The following is a 25,437-nucleotide window of genomic DNA, read 5'->3' on the forward strand; positions in this document are numbered from 1 at the left end:
ACCAAAATGTATAAATGCCTTCCATTTTAATAATATAAATAAAGGGGAAAAAGGTAATAGGAGCACATTGTAAAAATTCCAAATAGTACAAAAGAGGAATTTAGCGTCTACTCACTCATCCCTCAGTTTTACTTCCTGGAGGAGATGTCAGGTACCAGTTTCTTGGGGCTTCTTTCAGTGCATGTGTATGCATTAAAAAATTTTTTTTTAATTGAAGGATAATGTCTTTACAGAATTTTGTGGTTTTCTAAGAATCAGCCATAGGTACATCCATGTCCCCTCCCTCCCAGGCCTCCCTCCCGTCTCCCTCCCCACCCCGCCCTTCAGCCTGCAGCAGAGCCCCTGTTTGAGTTCCCTGAGTCATACCCGTTGGCTATCTATTTTACACATGGTGTTGTAAATTTCTATGTTACTCTCTCCATATATCTTCCCTTCTCCCCTCCTTTCCTCCTCCCATGTCCATAGGTCTATTCTCTATGTCTGTTTCTTCATTACTTCCCTGAAAATAAATTCACCAGTGCCATCTCTTCAGATTCCATATATATGTCAGTGTACAATATTTATATTTCTCTTTCTGACTTACTTCACTCTGTATAACGGGGCTCTAGTTTTGTTCACCTCGTTAGAACAGATTCAAATGTATTCCTTTTTATGGCCGAGTAGTATTCAATTGTAGATATGTACCACAGCTTCTTTATCCATTCATCTGTTGTTGGACGTCTAGGTTGCTTCCATGTTCTAGCTATTGTAAATAGTGCTGCAGTGAACATTTGGGTACACATGTCTTTTTCAGTATTGGTTTCCTCAGGGTATATGCTTGGGAGTGGGATTGCTGGATCGTATGATGGTTTTATTCCTGGCTTTTTAAGGAGTCTCCATACCGTCTTCCATAGTGGCTGTATCAGTGTACATTCCCACCAGCAATGCAAGAGTGTTCCCTTTTCTCCACGCTCTCTCCAGTATTTACTGTTTGTAGACTTTTTGATGATGGCCATTCTGACTGGTGTGAGGTGGTATTGCATTGTAGTTCTGATTTGCATTTCTCTAATCATGAGCGATGTTGAGCATCTTTTCGTGTGCTTGCTAGCCGTCCGTCTGTCTGCTTTGAGAACTGTCTCTTCAGGTCCCTTTCCCACTTTTTGATTGGGTTGTTTGCTTTTCTGGTATTGAGTTGTATAAGCTGCTTGTATATTTTGGAAATTAATTCTTTATCAGTTGTTTCCTTTGCTATCACTTTCTCCCTTTCTGAGGGTTGTCTTTTCACCTTGTTTCTCGTTTCCTTTGCTGTGCAAAAGCTTTTAAGTTTAATTAGGTCTCACTTGTTTTTTTTTTGTTTTGTTTTTATTTCCATTACTCTAGAAGGTGGGTCATAGAGGATCTTGCTTTTATCTATGTCATTGAGTGTTCTGCCTACGTTATCCTCTAAGAGTTTAATAGTTTCTGGCCTTACATTTAGGTCTTTTATCATATTTTGTTTTAAACAAGAGATTCATACTGCATGTGTGGTGTTCTATACTTTGCTTTCTTTTTTTTTTTTTTTAGACTTCTTTTTCTTTTATTTTTTTTCTTGGCGAGCCAGCCAGGAGATGAATTTTTTTTTTCAACTTTTGATGTATCTCAGAGATATTCCCATATCAGTATATAGGTCTGTGTGTATGTAACAGAGTGTGTTTTTTTCAGTACTTTGGATAAAATGAGCTCCAACTTATGTTGTAATCAAAGTTGAAGGAAACTTTTGTAGGTATGTATTGGCTGCAGTCCATGGGGTTGCAGAGTCAGACAGGACTGAGCAACTGAACTGAATTGATTGGTGCACCTGTGTTGTTCCGCCATTGGTTACATCCTGAGAAATGAAATTACTGAGTTAGAGGGCATGTTCACGTGACAGCTCCTTTTATTCTTCTTTTTTTTTTTTTGAGGGGGGCAATTTCAGTTTGAATTATGAAAGGATTTTGGATTTTGCTTTCGGTGGCTTCCTGCTTAACTGTATGCTTTGGCATCTCTTCATCTTAAAATTAGAAATTTTGACTAAAAAAATGCATTTGGATAGTTAGGCAGTTTGGGATGGACTAGGTACACACTGCTGTAATTAAAATGGATAACCAAAGAGGAGCTACTGTATAGCACAGGGGGCTCTGATCAGTGTCATGTGGCAGCCTGGATAGGAGGGAAGTTTGAGGGAGAAGTGGTTACATATGTATCCATGACTGAATCCCTTTGCTGTCCACCTGAAACTGTCACAGCCTTGTTAATCGGCTATACTCCAACATGAAATAAGAAGTTAAAAAAATCCATTGGGATTTTAAGCAAGTGTATTTATCTATTAGCTAGTACTGCAAATCTACTACTACTACTATAAATGGTTTTATTATTAAATTCTCCACAGTAGCTTTTCTGCTTCTAGTCTTTAGATGAAGGCTGCTGTCACAGTTTCCTTCTTAAAAGTTCGGGTATGATCGTACCGTCTTTTCATTTAAAAGTATGTAGGCACATAAAGCAGAGTTAACCTTAATCTATCTTTGCCATTTTGCACTGTTTTCCCATGCACACTGCATTCCGACACAAAGAACTGGTACTAGACTTCATTCATTTTTTGTGCCCGTTTCCTTTACACATATCTAGTATTTCTTTTCCTCTTTGGTCTCCTGACAAACTTTGTACATTCTTCAAGAGGCAGCTCAAAAGTCTCCTCCTCTGTGAAGACTTCCTTGAATAGGGAGAGTGGTGTGATGAGATTGTGAAGGCTACAGGAACTGTATCATTCAAGGCCTTGAGGGTTAAAGTGTGTGATTTGAATTTTACTTTAAGTGTACTGGTTCTGATGCAGTACTGGTTCTTATAATCACCTTAGATTCTGCTGTCCTGGAGTGCTCCTATATCTAATCTTATCGTACCTGGCATTGCTTAATACCATAATTATTTGTTCCTGTTCCCTTCCTTTCCCTCTAAATTATGAGCACCATGAAGGCAAGGGCAGAATAACAGATTCTCAGTAAATTTTTGTTGGTGCCTACCATCTGTTGTTGTGTGTGGGTATTAAATGAAATGATACCTGTAATGTGGCAGGTATGGTAAATACTCAGTAAGTGTTAAGTTGTTGGTGTTGCCATTATCATCACTGGACAGATAAATCCTCACTTGGGAATAAAGGGTCCTTTTTTGAAAGAAATTAGATTTGATCCAGGGCTTAAAAGACTATGTAGGGTGGGTTTTGCTCAGATAGTTTTCAAAACTTTATGAAAATTCAAGGTACAAGTTAAAACTTGAAATTTGATAATATAATATATATAGCTATCTGTCTGTGGCACATGAAAGGGGAACTATGTCTCATTTTTAGGTTTGTTTCCTTAATAGTAAGTACTATATATAGATTTATTATTACTATTTTATTTTTCAAAAAATTCCAAGGTACTTCTGATATGCATCTGGGTTTAAAAAGTGACTACAGGTCTCTTTTTAAAATGGTAGTTTTGGTGATATACATTCTGTTATTTTTCTGTTGATTAGTCATGATGCAGTGGTATTAAGTGAGTAATAGTTACATAATCACAATAGTAAAAGATGTTTACCAGTTTTCACAGTCAATAGCCAGACCAAAAAAAAAAAGATAATTACAGTTGTAAGCCATAATGGGAACATGGTTAACCTAATAATATAAAATAATTACATAGAATTTGGGGAGTCAAGTAGAGTGATGTGGTAAGTGGAAGTGTATACATGCAGAAGTATTATCTACTCAGCCAGGCTGTGTCTTTTGGTTGGTGCATTTAATACATTTACATTTAAGGTAATTATCAATATGTATAATCCTATTACCATTTAATTGTTTTGGGTTTATTTTCTATAGGTCTTTTCCTTCTTTTTGTGTTTCCTGCCTAGAGAAGTTCCTTTAGCATTTGTTGTAAAGCTGATTTTTGCTGTAAAGCTGAATTCTTTTAACTTTTGCTTGTCTGGAAAGCTTTTGATTTCTCCACCAAATCTGAATGAGAGTCTTGCTGGGTAGAGTATTCTTGGTAGGTTCTTCCCCTTCATCACTTTAAATATATCGTGACATTCCCTTCTGGCATGTAGATTTTCTGTTGAGAAATCAGCTGATAGCCTGATGGGAGTTCAACTTGCATGTTATTTGTCATTTTTCCCATGTTGCTTTTAGTATTTTATCTTTGTCTTTGGTATTTGTCAGTTTGATTACTGAGTGTCTCAGTGTGTTCCTCCTTGGGTTTATCCTGCCTGGGACTCTCTGTGCTTCCTGGAATTGGTTGACTATTTCCTTTTGCATATTAGGGAAATTTTCAGAAAATTTTCAGGGAAATTAGGATAATTTGAAATTAGCTCTTCAAATATTTTCTCACACTCTTTCTCTCTTCTCCTTCTGGGATCCCTATAATGCAAATGTTGGTGCGTTTAATGTTGTCCCCAAGGTTTGTTAGGCTGTCTTCATTTCTTTTCATTCTTTTTTCTATATTCGGTTCTGTGGCAGTGATTTCCACCATTCTCTCCTCCAGGTCATTTATCTGTTCTTCTGCCTCAGTTATTCTGCTATTGATTCCTTCTGGTGTATTATTCATCTCTGTTTGTTTGTTCTTTAGTTCTTCTAGGTCTTTGGTAAACATTTCTTGCATCTTCTCCATTCTGAGATCCTGGATCATCTTCACTGTCATTATTCTGAATTCTTTTTCTGGAAGGTTGCTTAGCCCTACTTCATTTAGATGTTTTTCTGGGGTTTTATCTTGTCTCTTCATCTGGGACATAACTTTCTGCTTTTTCATGCTGATTAACTTTCTGTAATGTGGTTTTGTTGTAGCCGCTGTGGGACTGTGGTTCTTCTTGCTTCTTCTGTCTGCCTTCTGATGGAGGAGGCTAAGTGGCTTGTGTAAGCTTCCTGATGGGAGGGACTGGTGGTGGGAAAAACTGGGAATTGCTTTGGTGGCCAGGGCCTTTGCTCAGTAAAGCTTTAATCCAATTATCTGCTGACGGGTGGGGTTGTGCTCCCTCCTTTGTAGTTGTTTGGCCTGAGGGGACCCAGCCCTGGGCTCTCTGGGCTCTGTGGCAGAGTAAATGGTGACCTCCAGGAGGGTTTATGCCCAGGGGGACCTTCCTGGACTACTGCTGCCACTGCCCCTGTCCCTGGGGTGAACCCCTGCCGACCCACGCCCCCATAGGCCACCCGCCAGCGCTAGCAGGTAGTTTGGTTCAGTCTTCTGCGGGTCACTGCTCCTTTCTTCTGCATCTTGGTGTGCCTGAGAGTGAGTTTGTGCCCTCCAAGACTGGAGTCTCTGTTTCCCCCAGTCCTGTGAAAGTTCTTATAACTAAATCCTGCTGGCCTTCAAGTTCAGATTCCCTGGGGATTCCCAGTCCCTTTTTCAGATCCCCAGGTGGGGAAGCTTGACGTGGGGTTCAGAACCTTCACAATAGTGGGAGAACTTCTTTGGTATTATTGTTCTCCAGTCTGTGGGTCACTCACCTGGCAGGTATGGGATTTGATTTCATTGTGATTGTACCCCTCCTACCGTCTCACTGGCTGCTTCTTTGTCTTTGGACATGGGGTTTCTTTTCTTGGTGGGTTCCAGTGTCCTCCTGTCGATCGCTGTTCAACAGCTAGTGGTGATTTTGATGTTCTTGCTGGAGGAGATGAGCGCCTGTCTTTCTACTCCACCATCTTGAACCAGAAGCCCCAACATATTATTTTATATGCACAGATAATTATATCAAAAAGATAGAATTTAGTTAAGAGTGTCAGTTTCATTTTTAGAAAAATAAAATTCTTAATTTTGTATGAATTTTCAAAACCTTCCTTGAATTTGTTTTTACTAGTGTAAAAACATTAAGGCACTATGAGTATTTTAAAACAGCTTGTGCATGTGCCCTTGAGACACGTTGGTGGGTGCATTTTTATCAAAACCATATACATGGTGACATATTAAATGTATCATATTATTATACTAATCATACGACTCTAGAAACAAAAGTAACCAGGGGACTTAGAGCCTATCAAAACCATCTTTTTGTTTTTGTACAATGGGATTCTTTTTAAACTTGCCAGTGAATTCATACCAGTATTGAAACCAGATGTAGACTTCCGTCTTTTAATGTATTAGCTCAGCTATAAAGTCTTATTTCCAGCTCTGATTACCGAGTGTTTCATTCATGGTTTATTATCTCTTTCCTGCCCTCCTTTTTCTTTTTTTTTTTTAAACTAGAGTCTAAATATGATTCAAATGATTTTAAGATGACATTGCTCCATTTGTGTAGTGACAGAAATAAAATTAAATCTGTATTGAATTGATGATAACCTAATTAAATCCACAAATGAAGTACTCTCAATAAAATTTTCCATTGGAAAGGATTCTTGACAGATACTACTAAAAGAAGTGTTAGTTGTGGTTTGAGTGTTTTCCATCTTAGAACTTAAATCCTACTTTACTTTCTGTATAAAAGCAGATCTTCTCTCTTTTGTTTTTTTCTTTTCTTTCTATATATTTTCAATATAAAGCTTATGATTTTGAAATTTATCTGAACTGATGAAAAGTCTTATTTATAGAAATAAAAAAGATATTACTTAAAGTTTTTGGTTTTTCTCTGTTCCCAAATAGAAACCTAGTCACCTTTGGTAGCTGATTTTGTTTGTATGTAAGTGAAATTTACGTTTAAAGATTGTTTAAAAACAAAACTCTGTTTAGGAAAATGACTGTCAATGAATTCCCTTACCCCTTCCCTCTAAATAGTATGTGTCCAAAGGATGTGAAATAAACATCCAGATCAAGGCCTACATCTGGGAAGGCCTAGTCTCCTTTCTTTCCTATTCTCCATTAAAGACCCAAAATATATGTTGAGTGGTTTAAATGTTGAAATAGATATTATTCTTTTCCAAAGTGTATTTGCTACCCTTGATATTTAAAAGAAACCAGATAAACATTTATTCTTCTAAATTTGTCAAGATTTACCTGAAATTTTTGTACTTAAGGCTGAAATTTGGCTGCCTTTACTCTTTGTTGAATACATACTTTGAATCTCATCTTTGGAACAAGCCTTGCTACTCTGTGCTTATATTGAGGTTAATTCATGCATTCATGTTTGTGTGAAACTCATATAAAAGATTCTATAACTGTAAATTAATAAAAAAAATTTAAGTCAACATTATCTCTCTGTGTTCTAGAAAATGTTTACTTGTTAATTGTTAAAATGATTTTATCGAGGGATAGAAACCTTTCATTTTATAATTGAAGTTAAAAGTCTCAAAGTGCAGATACCACATTTGAGCCCTAATATTCAAAGGGATTGTTAGAATAATACTGTACACAAATAATTTTAATTTAAGACATATCCATGTACTATTAGAATGATTGGCTATTGCATCTTTTTTGTTTTTTTTTAGAGGGAATATATGAAATGAACCCCTAAAGTAGAGGGAGGGATTTATTACTGAATAGAGAAAAGCATAATGGGAAAGAGACTTCAGACACTTCACGTTTGCTTCAGATCTGTCCTCTTCACCTTTATTCAGGGCCAAATACTGGCTGTGGTCTCAGATATTCTTGTAAACTTCATAAAAACTAGTACTGTCAGCTTCTTCACTACTGTATACCCAGCCTCTTTAGCAGGACTTATACAAGAGAGCCAGTGAAGTAGATACTTGTTGAAAGAACAGATGCCCAAATTAGTGTGAATGCCCAAATTAGTGAAAAATAAAAATGGATGCCCAAATTAGTCTTTTGTTAAGACAATGAAGATCTTATAATATAATGTTATAGAATCATAGAGTTGGAATGAACCTTGAAAGTCTTTTAGCAAAACCAGACAGTTCATGAATAAGCTTACTGTCTCTGGCAAGTCTTCTTTTAGTCTTTCTGTGGATTTGTCCAGTGGCAAATGCACTGAAATCAGATTCATCCTGAGGCCTAAGTAAAGTAGGTCCATTTAATTTTGAACTTTCTCTAGTGTGGCTCTGAAATACAGGGTATAGGAGCAGAGACAACAAGCCAAGAAGTTAATGAAGGATTAGTTGAATTATTGGTTGGAAATAGTGGAATGCTAGGAGGATAAAAATCGAAGTCTAGGTAACTGAAAAGGTCAGCATTGAAGTGACTAAACATGAGACCATGTTTAGGACTGGTACTGCTTTTGTAACACCCTGAGCTCTGTAATCTTTATAGTGGGGATGTGGAATCGGGGGAGGGGAGAGAACCCAGGCCACCACTTTGCATACCTCTGCAGTGGTGTGGTGGCCCTCTATGCACCCCTGCCTCTTACTCACCCACCAGGGCTGCAGAGCACTAATTTCAAAGCACTGGGACCATCAGATGTGAATTTCTCTTCTCCTTTAGTAACTACAGGTCCGTACCCATTCATTCATTATTTATCGATTGCTAACTGTATGCCAGGTGTGGCTCCACCGGTGTACGCACTGATGCCGACACATCAGTGACCCAGACAGAGGTCTCTGCTCTTCCGGACTCTCAGTGCAGTACCGCTCAGTAGAAACGTAGCTTGGGCTACGTATGTCATTCTGAGCTTTCTAGCACCCACATTCAAAAAGAAGAAGTGGCAGGTGAGATTAATTTTAATGTATTAAATATAGGCGGGGCCTCCCTGGTGGCTCAGACAGAAAAGAATCAGCCTGCAATACAGGAGATGAAGGTTCAGTCCCCGGGTTGGGAAGATCCCCTGCAGAAGGGATTGGCTGCCCACTCCTGTATTCTTGTCTGGAGAATTCCATGGACAGAGGAGCCTGGCATGTTACAGTCCATGGAGTCACAAAGAGTTGGACCTAACTGAGTGACAAACATTTTTTTCACTGATACTAATTTTATATTATATTAATAACATTAACACATTTTAAATATAATGTAATTAGTATATAAATGTCATTTAACTGTGTAAGCAGTATGTAAGTGATTGATGAGATACCTTACATTTCCTTTTTGGTATTAGGCCTTTAACTTTGGTATATTTTATATGTATAGCATATCTCAGTTGGGTTAGCTATGTTTCAAATGCTGGGGAGCTACTGTGTTGAATAGTGCAGCTTCAGAATATAGTGCTTGCTCTCTGTGGACCATGAAGTCAGTCCATCTGGTCTGAGGTACAGAATCAGTTCCTGAAAGTATTAGAATTTTCAAATAATCCAGACTCCTTATCCATGGCCTGCAAAGCTTTACATGGTCTGTGCAGTAATTTTATGACAGTATATATTGGTGTTTTATGCAAATGTAAACCACCTGGCAATTTGCTTAGAAATTTTGACACAATAAAGGTTTTTTTTTTAATTGAGGTAAAATTCATATAAGATTTACCATTTTAATGTGAAAAATTCCTTGTCATTAGTGCATTTACAGTGTTGTGTAATTTCTACCCCTCTTGTCCCTGGCAGTCACCAGTCTGCTTTCTTTTTCTGTGGATTTTCCTATTCTTAGTATTTCATATAAGTGGAATCATACGATGCGTGCTTTCTGTTGTGTCCGACTTCTTTCACTTAGCATAATGTTTTTGAGGTCCATCCACATTGCAGCACATGTCTGCACTTTATTCCTTTTCATGACCAAATAATATTGCATTGTTTGCATATACCATAATTTGTCTATCCATTCCTCTGGCTCTGGTGCTATCAGTACTAAAAGTCTTTACGTTCACACCTCCCTCCTCTTTTTTCCTTCCCTGATGGTCTGTTTTTGTGTTTCCGTTTTCTTAGTCTTTCTCTGACATTTTCATTTCTGAGTTTTCATTATTGAAGTTAGAAATCTAGGACCCGGGTAGATTAAGAATGACCTCACTGGAAGGAGGAGGAGTGGCATTGGTGTAAATGCTTCACGCAGGAGGCTCTTGGCAGGCCACACTTCCTCATTTCCTCTCCTTTGTGTGACACTGTTGGTTTTCACTTTCATCAGTAGTTGGAGGGGCCACAGGGAAGGGTGTCTCTGGATTTACTTTTTCAGGACAGATAGCTGTCATATTGCCACCTCGGTGTTAGATGGCGTAGGGAAAAGTGATTTCTTAGGGTCATGGTGATTCTTGGGATATGTTAACGTGCTTTAGGAATGACATGGATAATTTTAAAGAAAGGAGAAATTGAATGATGACATTTTCTTTCATCAGAAGAGGTTCTTGGTACTTTACCTTTTAGCCTTTTCCTAAAAGTTTAATGATCTTTAGAAAGAAGTGCTTGTTAACAATGCTCTCTTGTAAGAGTTTAGTTGTATCAGCATTTCAGTTGAGTTTTTAAAATATTTCTTTCCAGTTAACAGAAGATGAGATTGCAACCATTCTCAAATCTACTTTGAAAGGACTAGAATACTTACACTTTATGAGAAAAATACACAGAGATATAAAAGCTGGAAATATTCTCCTCAATACAGAAGGACATGCAAAATTGGCGGATTTTGGAGTTGCCGGTCAGTTAACGGTAAGTGTAATACTTTTGGAAGCACTGTTGGTTTGTATTGTCCAGGTTCGAGTGTGATTAAACATTGATAATATCTTTTGAGGGTTATGAAAAGAAATGCATAAATTCATTACTGTCAGGGAGAAGAAGCCATTATTTAGGTATTATTTAATTATTTTTATTTACCATTTAAGAGACATTAGATGAACATGAAAAAATATATACTGCCATCAAAATGCTTAAATATTTGGAAAGGAAAGCTGCATTTTCCCATTTCTGTAGGTTTTATTGTTATAGTGCTATCTTTAATGAAGGTAGTGGAGTTAAGTTACTTATGGACTCTTGGTTATTTCAGAATTCTAAATTCCTAAATATGTCATGTCACAACTGATTGAAATTTTAGGAAAATAGTCAATTTCAGATATAACCTGTAGTATTTGAGGGTTTCAAATATGTAGTTTAAGGAATACATTGGCAAATACATTTCCTTAGTGTTTTTGTAGTTATATCTCTGTAATGTTCTTGCAGGATACAATGGCAAAACGCAATACTGTGATAGGAACTCCATTTTGGATGGCTCCTGAGGTCATTCAGGAAATAGGCTATAACTGTGTGGCTGACATCTGGTCCCTTGGCATTACTTCTATAGAAATGGCTGAAGGAAAACCTCCTTATGCTGATATACATCCGATGAGGGTAAGAAAATGATGGAAAATGTCAATGTTAAAAGCACTGCAGTTTTGTAGTGTGAGTGTAAATAAACATGGAATAAAAAGATCATTTGAATTTGGATTCTGTGCAAAAATTAGTAAAATTATCTGTCAGGGCTTAGCGACTGTTGAGTTCTCTCCACCGTCACATCCTTAGTTGGGAGGGAGAGAAGTGAAGCCTGTATTTCTCTCTGCAGTGGCTGTTCTTTCCCCCAAAGTACACCTGCTGCATTTCCCTACGACTGATTGATTTATTTATTTTTCCCATTTATTTTTATTAGTTGGAGGCTAATTACTTTACAGTATTGTAGTGGTTTTTGCCATACACTGACATGAATCAGCCTTGGATTTACATGTGTTCCCCATCCTGAACCCCCTCCCACCTCCCTCCCCATCCCATCCCTCTGGGTCTTCCCAGTGCACCAGCCCTGAGCATCCAACCTGGGCTGGTGATGTGTTTCACCCTTGATAGTATACTTGTTTCAATGCTATTCTCTCAGAACATCCCATCCTCACCTTCTCCCATAGAGTCCCAAAGTCTGTTCTGTACATCTGTGTCTCTTTTTCTGTTTTGCATATAGGGTTCCCTATGAAATAAATAGAATAAAGGGCTGGTAAATCCACTGCATTATTCAGTTCCTCGTATTCTGAATGTAACAGTGGAGGCTTGGAAGAAATCCATTCTCTTCTACATACCCTGCATATTGTACCTTTTTGTTTTTGTTTCTCTAGTCCAGCTAATATTAAAAAAGAATCCCAATTTCTAATATTGCTATGTATCTATAAGTGAATTAAGCTTTTATTTTTAGTGTTCAGTGAGAAAATGGAATTCCTTTTTTGAATATTATTTTATGGTTTTATGAACTCCTTTTCCATGATAAATTTTTGAGTCTGAAATGTATAGATTGCATATTCAAGTCTAATTGCCACTGCTTTAGGGTTTGTGATGATACAGTTTTTAAATTTATTAGTATGTGAATCTCAATTCATTATAGATAAATACATTTATCTTTGTAAACTTGTTGCCCTCTAGTGGCTGTATTCAACTCAAGAAGAAAGGATATAGGCATGAAGGCAGAAAGAAGGTGGGGGAGGGGGGGAGAGAGAGAGAGAGAGTGTGTGTGTGTGTGTGTGTGTAAAGAAAAGAAGATGGTTTTAGGGTAGATGGAGAAATGTATGAAGTAAACAGATGGGAGGAAAAAGAATGCAGTATTTTAGAGTATTTGAAAAAGAAGAATAAATTTAAATTCTATCTGATACTATAGTGCTATTATAAATTGAATTTCAGTAGTGTAGATAATAGTGTACTATACTGAAATATTTAAAAATCTGCCTGCCACTTGAGAACTCTTTGAGGAATATAATTGTATATGATATGTGTTATCTTCCTTGTACATATAAACGCCTCTTGCTAAAGTGAAACAGAAAAATAGCATGAATTCTTTGAAAATATTGACATGAACTATAACAAGGTCAACATAAAATGATCAATAAAATTCTCATTTCTTTTCTGATTATTAGATATCTTTGGTACTTTCAGCTAGAAAGTTTTTGGGGTGATCCTTAGCTAGATATATTTGAGTTTAAGTTAGTGAGGTTAACCAAAGTATCCAAGACAGCTAGCTAAGTGTCAGAGCTGGGATTTAACCCAGAACTTAAGAGTATTACTGTTCTGCTTCCTCCAGTATAAATCTTATTTTTTCCAACCAAATAGTTCCACATATTCAGTTTGACCATGAGGTCGTCTCTCTCGCAGATAGCCAAGGATTTGAAAAATAAAGCACAGAGTAGCTTCTCTCATTGCAAATTACATGGCACTGTGTCACAACCAAGTATACTCCTAATCCAACATGATTTCTTTTTTTAAAAAAATTTCAAAAATGTTTATTAAGAATTGAAAACTGAGCCAGTCATTTTTAAATTAAAAAAACAAAACAAGAATCCATGACCTCCTTCCTTCCTGCCCAATTAATAATGGAACCAAGTTGAGAAATTCTGGATGACTGGGCTTGGTTAGAGGTGCCAGTTGAGTAGTCCCCGCCCCTGGCACGCCTGCACATCTTCCATCCCCCAGTTCCTGCTGTGTGTGCCGGGGTCGGCACCTGGCCCATCTCAGTGTGTGTGCATGGGACTTCGCCCTCTGACATCATGTGGCCAGAAATTACAACTCGGTGACAAAGCTCAGGATTCCCTTTTCCTCTCGCTTTTACATAGTTAGATTTTGGCTTGAATGACACGTTCTGTGCTCAACAAATCTACTTTCTTAGTTTTCATTTTATCTTTTTTACCCCCTGTGGTAATTTCTTAGGGCCGTCCTAACATACTACCACCAATTTGGTGGCTTAAAACCATAGAACTTTATTCTCTTACAGTCCTGGAGGCCAGCAGTTGAAACGGAGGTGTTCGCAGGGCCGCACTCCTCCCAGGAGCTCTAAAGGAGACTCCGTTTCCTGCCTCTTCAGCTCTGGGGTGGCGGCTGCCAGCAGCCCCTGGCACTCCTTGGGTTGCAGCTACATCTCTTGCGTCCCTGCCTGCACCTTTTACATTACTCTCTCCTTTGCGAGTGTCTGCGTTTTCCTCTTCTGTCTATTTCAGATTTTCCTCTGCCTTTTTCTTTAAAGGACAGATGTCATTGGATTTAGGGCCCACTCCAGCAGTCGGGAACAATCTCCAACTGCAAGGATTTTTTTTCCAAATGAGATCCTGTTTAGAAGTTCTGAATATTAGGATATAAATGTATCTTTTGGGGGCCACTCTTCAATCCACTGTATCTTCTACAATCTGTTCCCTTTTTTCAGATTATATGTATTTTAAGATCAGTAATGATTAATTTCAGGATCTATTTTCCTTGTCTTTTCTCAAATTTTTAAAATTGTGGTAAAGTATTCATAAAAATGGTATCATTTTAACCATTTTTCAGTATACAATTCAGTGACCTTAAAGTACATTCACATCACACTGTCTACTACAGAAATTTTTATCATCCGAAACTAAAACTCTATACACATTAAAAAGTAACTCATTATCTCCTCCCCCTAACACCTTATGACCATCATTCTCTCTGTTTCTATGAATTGGACTATTCTAAGCATCTCACAGAAGTTAAATCATACAATATTTGTCCTTTTGTGTCCAGCTCCTTTCACTTAATATAATGTTTTCAAGGTTCATCCATTGTTGTAGCATGTATCCAAATTCTTTTTTAAGGCTGAATCATATTCCATTGTATAAATGCCACATTTTGTTTAACCATTCATCCATGTTGGACACTTGAGTTGTTTCCACCCTTTGATTGCTGAGACTCTTGCTTCTGTGAAGATGAATGTGCATTTATTCCCGGCGGGAGCCTGCTCTCCACTCTGTGGCTATATACCCAGAACTAGACTGTTGCGTCATATGGTAATTTTATGTTTAAGTTTTTGAGGAACCTCTCTACTGTTTTTCATAGCATTGTGCTATTTTACATTCCCACCAGCAATACACAAGGATTCCAGTTTCTCCACATTCTTGCCAACGCTTGTTTTCTGTCTTTTTGATAATAGCCATCCTAATGAGAGTGAAGTGTTACTTCATGGTTTTGATTTACATTTCCCTGATAACTAGTGATGTTGAGTATCATTTCATGTACTTTTTGTTCATTTGTATATCTTCTTTGGAGAAACAGCTATTCAGGTTATTCGCCATTTTAAAATTGGGTTGTTTTCTGTGTTGTTGAGTTTCTGGTCTCATTTTAATCAGCTTTTCTCTAGTTTGGTCTGCCGTTTTCTATTTGCTGGCTGAAGTCTCCTAGCCCTTTGACTTTTTTACTGCCTGTTTATTGTTCTTCCAGCTGTCCCCCATCACTTTTTGTATCCAATTCTAATACTCAGTCTAAGTCCCTTTATAATTCTTTTGGGTAGAATCCTCCCAGTCCTTCCCTTGGGAGGTCTTTGAGTCAAAATGTATCTCAGATTTGCTATCCTACAAGTAGAGGATTGCTTATTTGTATTTAATTGTTGTATTACTTTGCTTTGTGTAATAGATGTGTTCTAGGGATTTTGTATAAACATTTAATAGTTGTAAATTGGAGTTTACATTTTGGGGATATTACTTTTTAAAAATAATTTTTATTGATTCCTTTAGTGATGAGAATAATGCTGTTGAAACTTATTTGCCATATAATTGTGTTTATTTTTTATCATGGACATATCCATTTTAGCAGTAATACAAAATTTAATCATTAATATTAACATATTTTTGATTTAGTGTTGATGTTAAAATAGATGCCTGTTCTCATGTGGAGGCAGGAAGTCAACCTTTGGACCAGTTGGAGAATATATCTGGTGTCCTACATTGGTTATTTTGTGTCAGAGAAACTGAGTGTCCCCTGAGTATGGATGTTTGATTTTTTGAAGACAAGGACCCTGGAATTTTCTTCTTATATTCTTTTACTTCTGTTCTCTTTTCTTTATTTCCTTCTGCATATATTCAGGGCTCATTCATCATGTCCCAGGCAGACTTTGAGGATATAGTGGTAAGCAGTGCAGGTGTGTGTCCTGTTCTCTTGGAACTTCCACTCCAGTGATAACTTGCATTCTGATGTTAGAATTATTTTGCCTTCTCTGTGTGTGTATGGGGAGGAAGTACATATATATTCAGTTGTTTAGAATGTAAGACCATACACTGTAACAACTTTTATTCATTTATGTGTATATTACAAATCATAAAGGATCATATGCCCATATGATTTTTATTATTTTGGCATTACAGTGCTTGTTTTTCTCCTTTGAACTTATCCTCATCTTCCTTTTTTTCCGTTTCTCCCCAGTGCTGCCTTGACTTCCTCTGACTGTTCCCTATTTCCTAACAGTGTACGTTCATGAATGCTCACACAGTCCCTTTCGAACCTTCACTTTTCTTTCTGTTCATACTCCATTTCTTCCCCCTGTCTGTTCCCTATGTCTTTCTGCCTGATTATTTTAAGTGATACCTTGATTCTCTTAAGTATACTTTCAGATCAGAAATAGCTAAGGATCCGGAGGAGGGGGCAAATTGGATCGTTGGAGAATTTCAGTACAACTTCCAGGACATGTGGTTTTTCACTCTATGTGAGAGTTGGAGTTGTTCTGCCCTGTGGTCCTAATACATGTGGGAGTACAAGGCGTTCCAGCCTCAAAATCGAGGATTAAGTTTTATTACATTGACAGTTTCAACGTATTTCTGTCCAGTAGGAGTTATTATTCTTGAAGAGATGAATAAGCAGGGAAAACAGAATAAACAGATCTCAATTTCTCTTGGTTGAGTCTGCTGAGGTCACCCCTGAGGGTTTCATGGGGAAGACAAATTCCCACTGTTAATTTATATTCAAACCTTGCTGTTGATGTTGCCAAGTCCTCTGTAAATATGATTAGTTTGGTAACTACTGAGGAAGCAATCATCACTTTCTCACTGACATACTAATTATGTGAATAGGAATAGTAATATTGGAGACATATTTCCATTAAGTTTTACTTAAAGAATTACACTAGAATCTATCTTTTAAAGATTTTATTGTGGGAAGCTAGCAAAGGCAATATTTCTCTGTATTTGTGTGGGAGCATTTACAGGAGACAATATAAGTTGATTTATTAATGATTGAAAGATGATTTATATTTCATACTTTTTTTACTGTGATCCTTAGTAAGAAATAGATTTCACATTGTGACATATTATGCACATGTGGGCATGCATGTGTGTGCACACAATTGAAACAAAATATATATAAATAGTTTCCCAGGTAGCTTGCTGCTGCTGCTGCTGCTAAGTCACTTCAGTCGTGTCCGACCCTGTGGGACCCCATAGATGGCAGCCCACCAGGCTCCCCCATCCCTGGGATTCTCCAGGCAAGAACACTGGAGTGGGTTGCCATTTCCTTCTCCAATGCATGAAAGTGAAAAGTGAAAGTGAAGTCGCTTAGTCGTGTCTGACTCTCAGCGACCCCATGGACTGCAGCCCACCAGGCTTCTCCATCCATGAAATTTTCCAGGCAAGAGTACTGGAGCGGGGTGCCATTGCCTTCTCCCACAGGTTAGCTTAGTGGTAAAGAATTCTGCCTGCCAATGCAGGAGCCACAGGTTTGATCCCTGGGTCTGGAAGATGGCTGAGAAAATAGCAACCTACCCAGTATTCTTGCTGAGATAATCCTGTGGACAGAGAAGCCTGGTGGGTTACAGACCGTGGGGTTGCAAAGAGTCAGACACAACTGAAGGGTCTGAGCACGTCACATGTTCACAACATAAACAGTACTTATCTATGTATGTCTATAATGGGTCCCATGTGAAATAAATTTTACATTGTGAATTACTATTTGTGATCGACTCTGATCTCTATTCTATCACAGTATTATCATCTGTTGTACTTCATCTTTTCATTAAAAAAAAAAGGTGGTTCAAATCCATTCAGCTGATTTTATGACCCAGCATTGGTTTGTAACTTGAATTTTAAGGGCAAGAACCACTGTACCAACCTTTGGAAATCTGATTTCTTCCAGTTCCACGATGCTTTCGTTGTTGCCACATGAGAGTGGTGACCTGGTGTATGAGTCCTAAATCAATTCTGTTATCTGAAAATTAGTTATATTGGAGTATATCAAGGCTGTGTGTTGTCACCCTGCTTATTTAACTTATATGCAGAGTATATCATGTGAAATGCCAGACTGGATGAAGCACAAGCTGGAATCAAGACTGCTGGGAGAAATATCAATAACCTCAGACATGCAAATGACATGACCCTTACGGCAGAAAGCAAAGAAGAACTAAAGAACCTCTTGATGAATGTGAAAAAGGAGAGTGAAAAAGTTGGCTTAAAACTCAACATTCAGAAAACTTAAGATCATGGCATCTGGTCCCATCACTTCATGGCAAATAGATGGAAAAACAGTGGAAACAGTGGCAGACTGTATTTTTGTGTGCTCCAAAATCACTGCAGATGGTGACCGCAGCCATGAAATTAAAAGACTCTTGCTCCTTGGAAGGAATGCTATGACAAACCTAGACAGCATATTAGAAAGCAGAGACATTACTTTGCTGACAAAGGTCCGTCTAGTCAAAGCTATGATTTTTCCAGTAGTCATGTATGGATGTGAGAGTTGGACTATAAAGAAAGCTGAGCGCTGAAGAATTGATGCTTTTGAACTGTGGTGCTGGAGAAGACTCTTGAGAGTCCCTTTGACTGCAAGGAGATCCAGCCAGTCCATCCTAAAGGAATCAGTCTTGAATATTCATTGGAAGGGCTGATGCTGAAGCTGAAACTCCAGTACTTCGGTCACCTGATGTGAAGAACTGACTCATTTGAAAAGACCCTGATGCTGGGAAAGATTGAAGGCAGGAGAAAAAGGGGACGACAGAGAATGAGGTGGTTGGATAGCATCACCGACTTGATGGACAGGAGTTTGAGCAAGTTCCGGGAGATGGTGATGGACAGGGAGACCTGGAGTGCTGCAGCCCATGGGGTCACAAATAGTCGGACATGACTGAGCGACTGAACTGAACTGAGGGGGTGGTGTTGGAGAAGACTCTTGAGAGTCCCTTGGACTGCAAAGAGATCAAACTAATCAATCCTAAAGGAAATCAGACCTGAATATCCATTGGAAGGATATTCAGCTGAAGCTCCAGTACTTTGGTCACCTGATGCAAAGAGCTGACTCATTAGAAAAGACCCTGATGCTGGGAAACATTGAAGGCAGGAGGAGAAGGGGACAACAGAGGATGAGATGGTTGGATGGCATCATTGACTTGATGGATGTGAGTTTAAGCAAGCTCCAGGAGATGGTGGAGGACAGAGAAGCCTGGTATGCTGCAGTTCATGGGGTCACAAAGAGTTGGACACGACTGAGCAATTGAATAGCAACTTATTGTCCATTTCACTAAATTGTTATGAAGATCATAGAAGACATTATAAATGAGCAATATATATATAATATCAAATACTTTAGAAATATTAGGTAGCTTTATTAAGTTTTCAGGTCTCAAATTGAAATTGTAAATTAGTTCAAGTTCTTATGGAGGGTACCCTGTTTGATAATACTTACTGTTGTCTTGGCTTATTGAGTAGAGTTCGAGGTATTGGGAGCTTATACAGTGCCCAGGGGAGTTTATTGCCAGCTGGGGGAGGTTGTTGAAAGCTTTTAAGCCCTTGCTTATGGCTGCTGAGATGACTTCTGCAGCCTCTACTGGAAACAATATGGAAATAATGAGCCCATGAGGACAGAGAGACATGTGGACTCTTTTTTCTAACCTCAGGTCATACTGTGATATACAGATGTTTTCTACTTCATTTTCACTATATACTCGGTAATGGAAACTGTGATTCACAAGAGAGTAGAATGAGTTTTTTCTGGAGCAGCAAATTCAGAGAGTCAACGGACCTCCAGAATTGCATTTAAATATTGGTTTTTGGGCAAATGTCCATTTTTTGGTGAAAGAGTTCAGTTTTCATCAATGAAAATACAGTTTCTTGGTCCCCAAAGATTGAGAACTGTGGCTCTCAATAATAGTATTGGAGACCCTCAACAGAGTTTCTTATTATATTGTGTATTTAGGATGTGGTTTTGTTCATTATTTACTTTATTACAGCATATCACTGTTCTGTGTTTTAATTTGGAACCAGTAACTATATATGCATAGGGCATCTGTGATTTCACCCCAATCCCCCAAAAGTCTTGAACTTCTGGAAAGTTTAGTTTTATGTATGTCTAATTATTGTCTGAAGTTCCACTAATTTAAAAAAAAAATCTTTTTTTTCCTCTGTATTCTCGTATCACTTCTTCTCTTATCTTTCTTATGATTCTTTTAAACTTCCCATGTATCAATATTGCAGTAATGTTTATGCTGTTGTCTTATTTCTTCTACTAGATCTAAGTTTTAAATGCAAGTGTATTTCGTCTTTGTGTGTCTAATTGAAAATCAGAGTGACTTACATAAGAGCATCCAATAAATGTTTTTGGTGAATATGTGCTCAATTCCCTTTCCTATCTCAAAGATATTTCGTGGTGTTGATATTGAAATCCAGCAAGCTGAGGTTCTTCTTTCTTATAATGATAATGTTGTACCAGTAGGTTAGGATAAGAGTCAGGGAAATAAAAGAAAAATGAAAGTAAATACTAATTAAGCACAACTTGAAAGCCATATTGTTGCTCTTGACTTGACTTTTGAACTTTTACTAAGTGCAGTTAATTTAAAGTTTCAATTTTAAATTGCTTTAATTCATATATATATATATATATATGTATATATATATATGATCCTTCAACGTATTAACAGGATCTAAAGTAGCAAATATATATATATGCATATATATATACATATTATACATATACATATAATATATATATATTTGCTACTTTAGATCCTGTTAATACGTTGAAGGAGATCAGAAAGACTTAGTCTTGGCCTCTGGACAGTAGCTTTGGTTTGCTAATGGGGATTCACGGGGGTTCAGTCATCAGCCCTCTTGAAGGTCTTAAAATCAGTTGTATAGACTCACTATATTGATCATAGTAGGTTTTGTTGTGTTTTGTTAACCTGACTGTCTAGGTTAGCCTCTATTTTGAAGACGTAAATGCCCAGGTGTTCTGTGTTAGGATATCGGGAGGTGTCTGTGGGCAGTTGTTGACTCTACCTTCATGTCTGTTGCACTTAAAAATTCATAATGTTTTTGGAGGAAATGCTGTCTGTAGCATACTGATGTTTGAAATCATGGCTGAATCAGACATATTTTAAAAAATGAAGACAGATAAAACATACCTGACTTAAAAAACTATTTTAGCTAAATTCTTGCAGAGTAGAATTTTCAGCTGTCCTAGAGGAGTATATTAAATACAGATTATTTGTTTGATTATGTTAACTTAGTTTTCAGTAGAACTTTTACATAAATAAAATCATCTTCATTACATCTGGGATCGTTTAAATAGCATAATTACATGTAGTTGTGCTATGTAATGAAAGGTAAGGGATAAATGATCGGAGGTGACTTTATAAGCATTGCAGTAAGTGACTTATAAACTGAAGGTCACCGTTTTAATTGGAAGGTTTGTGAATCTCTTAAATTCTGTAATCAAATGAGTGATATCAAAGGAAGAAGTAATTTAACATAACAATTGTGGCTTATGCCGAACATGTGTTCCTGTTAATAAGTTGCATTATAGTCTTTAAGGACTTGTATGCAGTTAGTACATTTTGGTTCATTTGATACCCACAGTTTTTCTTAATTTTTATTAGTGAGTTGTTACAGTGGTTAACAAGAAATACACAGATTTAAGTTGCAATAGTTTTCCCAGGGTTATATGATCTAACTTCACAAGCTTCTTGGACATATGTAGATGCTTTTCTATTTTGCTTTAGTTATGACATACAATTGATACAGGCAAGCATGAAAGCTTGGGCAAATGTTCATTGCTTTTTCTGGATCTTGCTCAGGTTCTGTGGTATTTATGTAAAGCACAATTTTGTTACTTGGGAATGCATGCTGAAATTATCATGTGCACTATTTTGCTGTAGGCCCGTTGGCTCTGCCACAAAGGCAGTACACTGCCAGTAGGCCATTTCCTTGTCGGCTGCATTTACAATTTAATAGAAATATTACATGACTTTTTAAACAAGTGTTTTGGCAGGGAGGAAATGGCAGATTCCTTACAAACAAGCATAGCTTCCTTTCCTTAACCACACTCCAGCTACTCAACAAATGGTACTTGGTTTCAAGTTTGGGGGCTTTGAGGGTAGAATGGGAAGTCAGGTTGAAACAGGAATGACACTGATATTTACTATAAAATAGTTATGTATTTTTAACTGCTGGATCTTATTACTGTATAGTTTCAGTGAGTGACAACCAATGTATTTCTGAATTAGGGCTGAGGTTATTTTTATGCATTTCACCTGGCTGGGGATATCTGGTTTTGATTGGTTGAACAGTCAGGACCACCAGATAGGCTCTAAGATGTTAGTTTACTTTTTATAATTTTTTTTTAATAGTTCTGGCCTTGCTGTATATATTGGTCTACATGACATTTGAGTAAGCAGTACTTATTTGGTATCAACTATAATTTTTATTTTGAAGATGAATCACTTTGGGGTGTAGAGAATGGAAAGAAAATTTGGTAGCCTTGTTAGCACTGACATACAGCATAATGGATTCCTAGCACCTCTTTTGTTCAGTTCACTTTAGCTCACTATTATGTGTTCTGAATCTGAAAACTCACATTTGCAGTTGTTGTTGTTTTTCTTGGATGTTATTCCATCCTATCCCATTCTTATTTTATTTAGGTCTTTTAATCTTAAATCATTGGTAGTTTTGGGCAAAATGCTGACCTTTTTAATTCTAAAGTATTTCATACTTTTGGGGACTCAAAAGAAAAATTGTACTTCATTTTCAGCCTTGCCTGTGGTCACATTTTACTTTCTAGTGTAGATGTGGCTTTTTCTTCTGTATGTGAAGAGAACAGTTTATAGTAGGTCTTTCCCCTTTTCTTTTCTTATTGCTTCTGACTTCTTCGCCAGCTTACCTGGCAGCTGCAGTCAGTTACGCTGCTGTGGTGTGGTAGGGACTGGCACTGGGTGTGTTCTTATAGCCATCACAGCATTGGCTTTTGTTATTTTCCATGTTTCAGTTTGTCGGTAATGGACATATGGACATCATATGTTCCGCAGAGTACTGTACGAAGCCAATTTGAACTGTTTCCATTTGCCTCAAGTCCAATCATGATATTTATTTTTCCATGGCACTTACCCAGATTATCCATACCTCCTGCTTAGCTGTGTCACTGCCGCCATGGACTGCATTTCTTCTGATTGCCTCCAGTTTTTCACAGTATCTAATTGCCTATTCCGCCTTAGCTTTCCTTGCACAGCATTGATTGATGTTTATAAAATATCTCAAGATCTTTTAGATAACAGATACTCAGGTGCATAGAAGTATGATTTTCAGCTTGTTTTTTGTTTATATATAAGGAATGTTTTTATAGCCAGCCTCCTAAAGTGGAATTGAATATTCTAGTGGAAAACTTAGAAGAGTAACTGTGTCATTTTAGCCAATATTGCTTACTTTTTAGTATCAACAATAACAGCAATGTGATCTCCCAGAGAACCTTTGATATAACAAATCACGTCATAATTTTATTGCTGAATTTTGAAAAGATCCTACAAGTTGCCTTTTAGATTTAAGAAAATAAGACTACATTATTGTTTACTGAAGCTGTTCTTCAGCTCTTAGTCCTCTGTGAAGTCATTTTAGATACTGATTTTCAGAATATGAATAAATGAGTTGCAATCATTTCATGACTTTAGGTGAGTCAGCTATTACTGTGACCTTTACACAGGAGTGTGTTTATTCATTCAGCAGTTATTTACTGAACACTTACTATGGCTAGGGACTGTTCTAGTTCAGAGGATGCAACAATAAAAAAAAAGTTGAAAATTTCTCTTTATTAAGCTTATGTTTGAGTGAGGGGGAGAGATAATGAAGAAGAAGAGAAGTAAATGCAACACCTTAGGATTTCTCTGGTGGCTCAGTGGTGAAGAATCTGCCTGGCAGTGCAAGAGATGTGGGAGACATGGGTTTGATCCCTGGGTCGGGAAGATCGTCTGGAGAAGGAAATGGCAGCCCACTCCAGTATCCTGGCCTGGGAAATCCCATGGACAGGGAAGCCTGGCAGGCTTCTGTCCATGGGGTCACAAAAGAGTCAGACACAACCGAGTTACTAAACACAACAACCAAAGTATGTTAGTAATAAGTCCTACAGTAGGAAAAATAAAGCAGGTAAGTGAGAAAGGAAATTTCAGTGGTAGGCTAGAGTGGTTGATGTATAGTACTGGATTGCTAGTGAAGGCCTCACTGAAGAGATGACTTGAATGAAAACTTTTAAGAAAATGGATATCTGTGTACAAAGTATACCACATAAAGGCAGCCAACTTCAGGTTCACTAGTCCTGAAGTGGGAATGTGCCTGGTAACGCCAGGTACAGATCATAGAGACTTGAAGGTTTCAGTAAATACTTGGACTCTTATTCTGAATGAGATGAGGATTTCTGAGAAGAGGGTGGCATGAGAATAGCCTGAGGAGTTACAAGGGTAGAATCACATAAACTAGGAGACTTGAATGACCCACACAAGAGATGATTGCATTAGGGTGGTAAAAGCAGTGAAAAATGAAGTCACTCAGTCCACTCTTGCGACCCCATGACTGTAGCCTCTCAGGCTCCTCCGTCCATGGGATTCTCCAGGCAAGATTACTGGAGTGGGCTGCCATTTCCTTCTCCAGGGGAACCTCCCGACCCAGGGATCAAACCTGGTTTCTTCCACACTGTAAGCAGACGCTTTTACTGTGTGAGCCACCATGGAAGTCAAAAGCAGCGAAAAAAGTGAGAAATCGTTGGTTTCTGGTATGTTTTTAAAAGTGGATTAACAGAATTTGTTGATAGATTAGGTGCGTGAGAACGCTGAGAGTGCTTTAAAGCCATTTGGTACAACTTTGGGAGCTGGCCTGTTTTTCTGCTCTGCCGAAGTGTAAGGCACAAGATTGAATAGAGTGTAGAGTTTTTTCTTCCAGGAAGCCCAGCTATAAATGTAATGCATGTTTACTGTAGAAAGGAAGGAAGAAGTAAAGAAGGAACGCAAAATGTAAAGAAGAAAAGAAAAATCACTTGTTCTGCCTAGAGATTCACAGTTAACATTTTGATGTATGGTATTCTTGTTTACTTTGCATGTAGATCATGCCCGTGAGAAGCATACTGTTTTTTAACCAAAATTGGAATCATGAGATTGTGTTGTTTTCTAATTTTTATTTTTCGTTTAGCACTATATCTTGGGAGTGTCCCCATATTCTTAAGTGTTTTGAGCTTTAAAATGTTTAGAAAATTGCTTACATGAAATAATCTTAGCTATTCTACTTTTATGATAAAAAGCTTTAAAATGAGTTGTTTTCCTTTTTTATGAAACTTGTGAAAATTGTAAAGCACTATAGAATTCAAAGAATCTTTCATTCAATAAAAAATAAATAAATTTAAAAAAGGATTCATTGCTACTCAACAGTCCTAAAGTGTGCAAAAATGTCTTAGTTTTAATATTTGCTACTAATAAATTATTATCCATTATCATAAATTATACTTTCAAAGGACTTCCCAGGTGGTATTAGTGGTAATGAACCCACCTGCCAATGTGGGAGATGTGAGATACATGGGTTCAATTCCTGGGTTGGGAAGATCCCCTGGAGAAGGTCTTGGCAGCGCACTCTAGTATTAATGCTGTGGACATAACTGAGTCACTTAGCCATACATCTGTAACTGACACATCATTGTTAATCAACTAACTATAATGAAAAAAGGATTCATGGCTAGTTAGC

The 25,437-nt window shown here is 37.6% G+C and overlaps 1 protein-coding gene across 1 annotated transcript in view; it reads left to right on the forward strand.

Moving 5' to 3' along the window:
* STK3 (serine/threonine kinase 3) overlaps positions 1-25,437 on the forward strand; it is a 296,567-nt gene that overhangs the window by 78,670 nt on the left and 192,460 nt on the right. Inside the window, exons 5-6 of the mRNA XM_043879157.1 lie at positions 10,235-10,399; positions 10,907-11,074. Of these exons, the coding sequence (XP_043735092.1) occupies positions 10,235-10,399; positions 10,907-11,074 (333 nt within the window). The remainder of the gene's footprint in view (positions 1-10,234; positions 10,400-10,906; positions 11,075-25,437) is intronic.

The sequence above is a fragment of the Cervus elaphus genome, chromosome 21, assembly GCF_910594005.1.
Source record: "Cervus elaphus chromosome 21, mCerEla1.1, whole genome shotgun sequence".
Taxonomy (NCBI): Eukaryota; Metazoa; Chordata; class Mammalia; order Artiodactyla; family Cervidae; genus Cervus; species Cervus elaphus.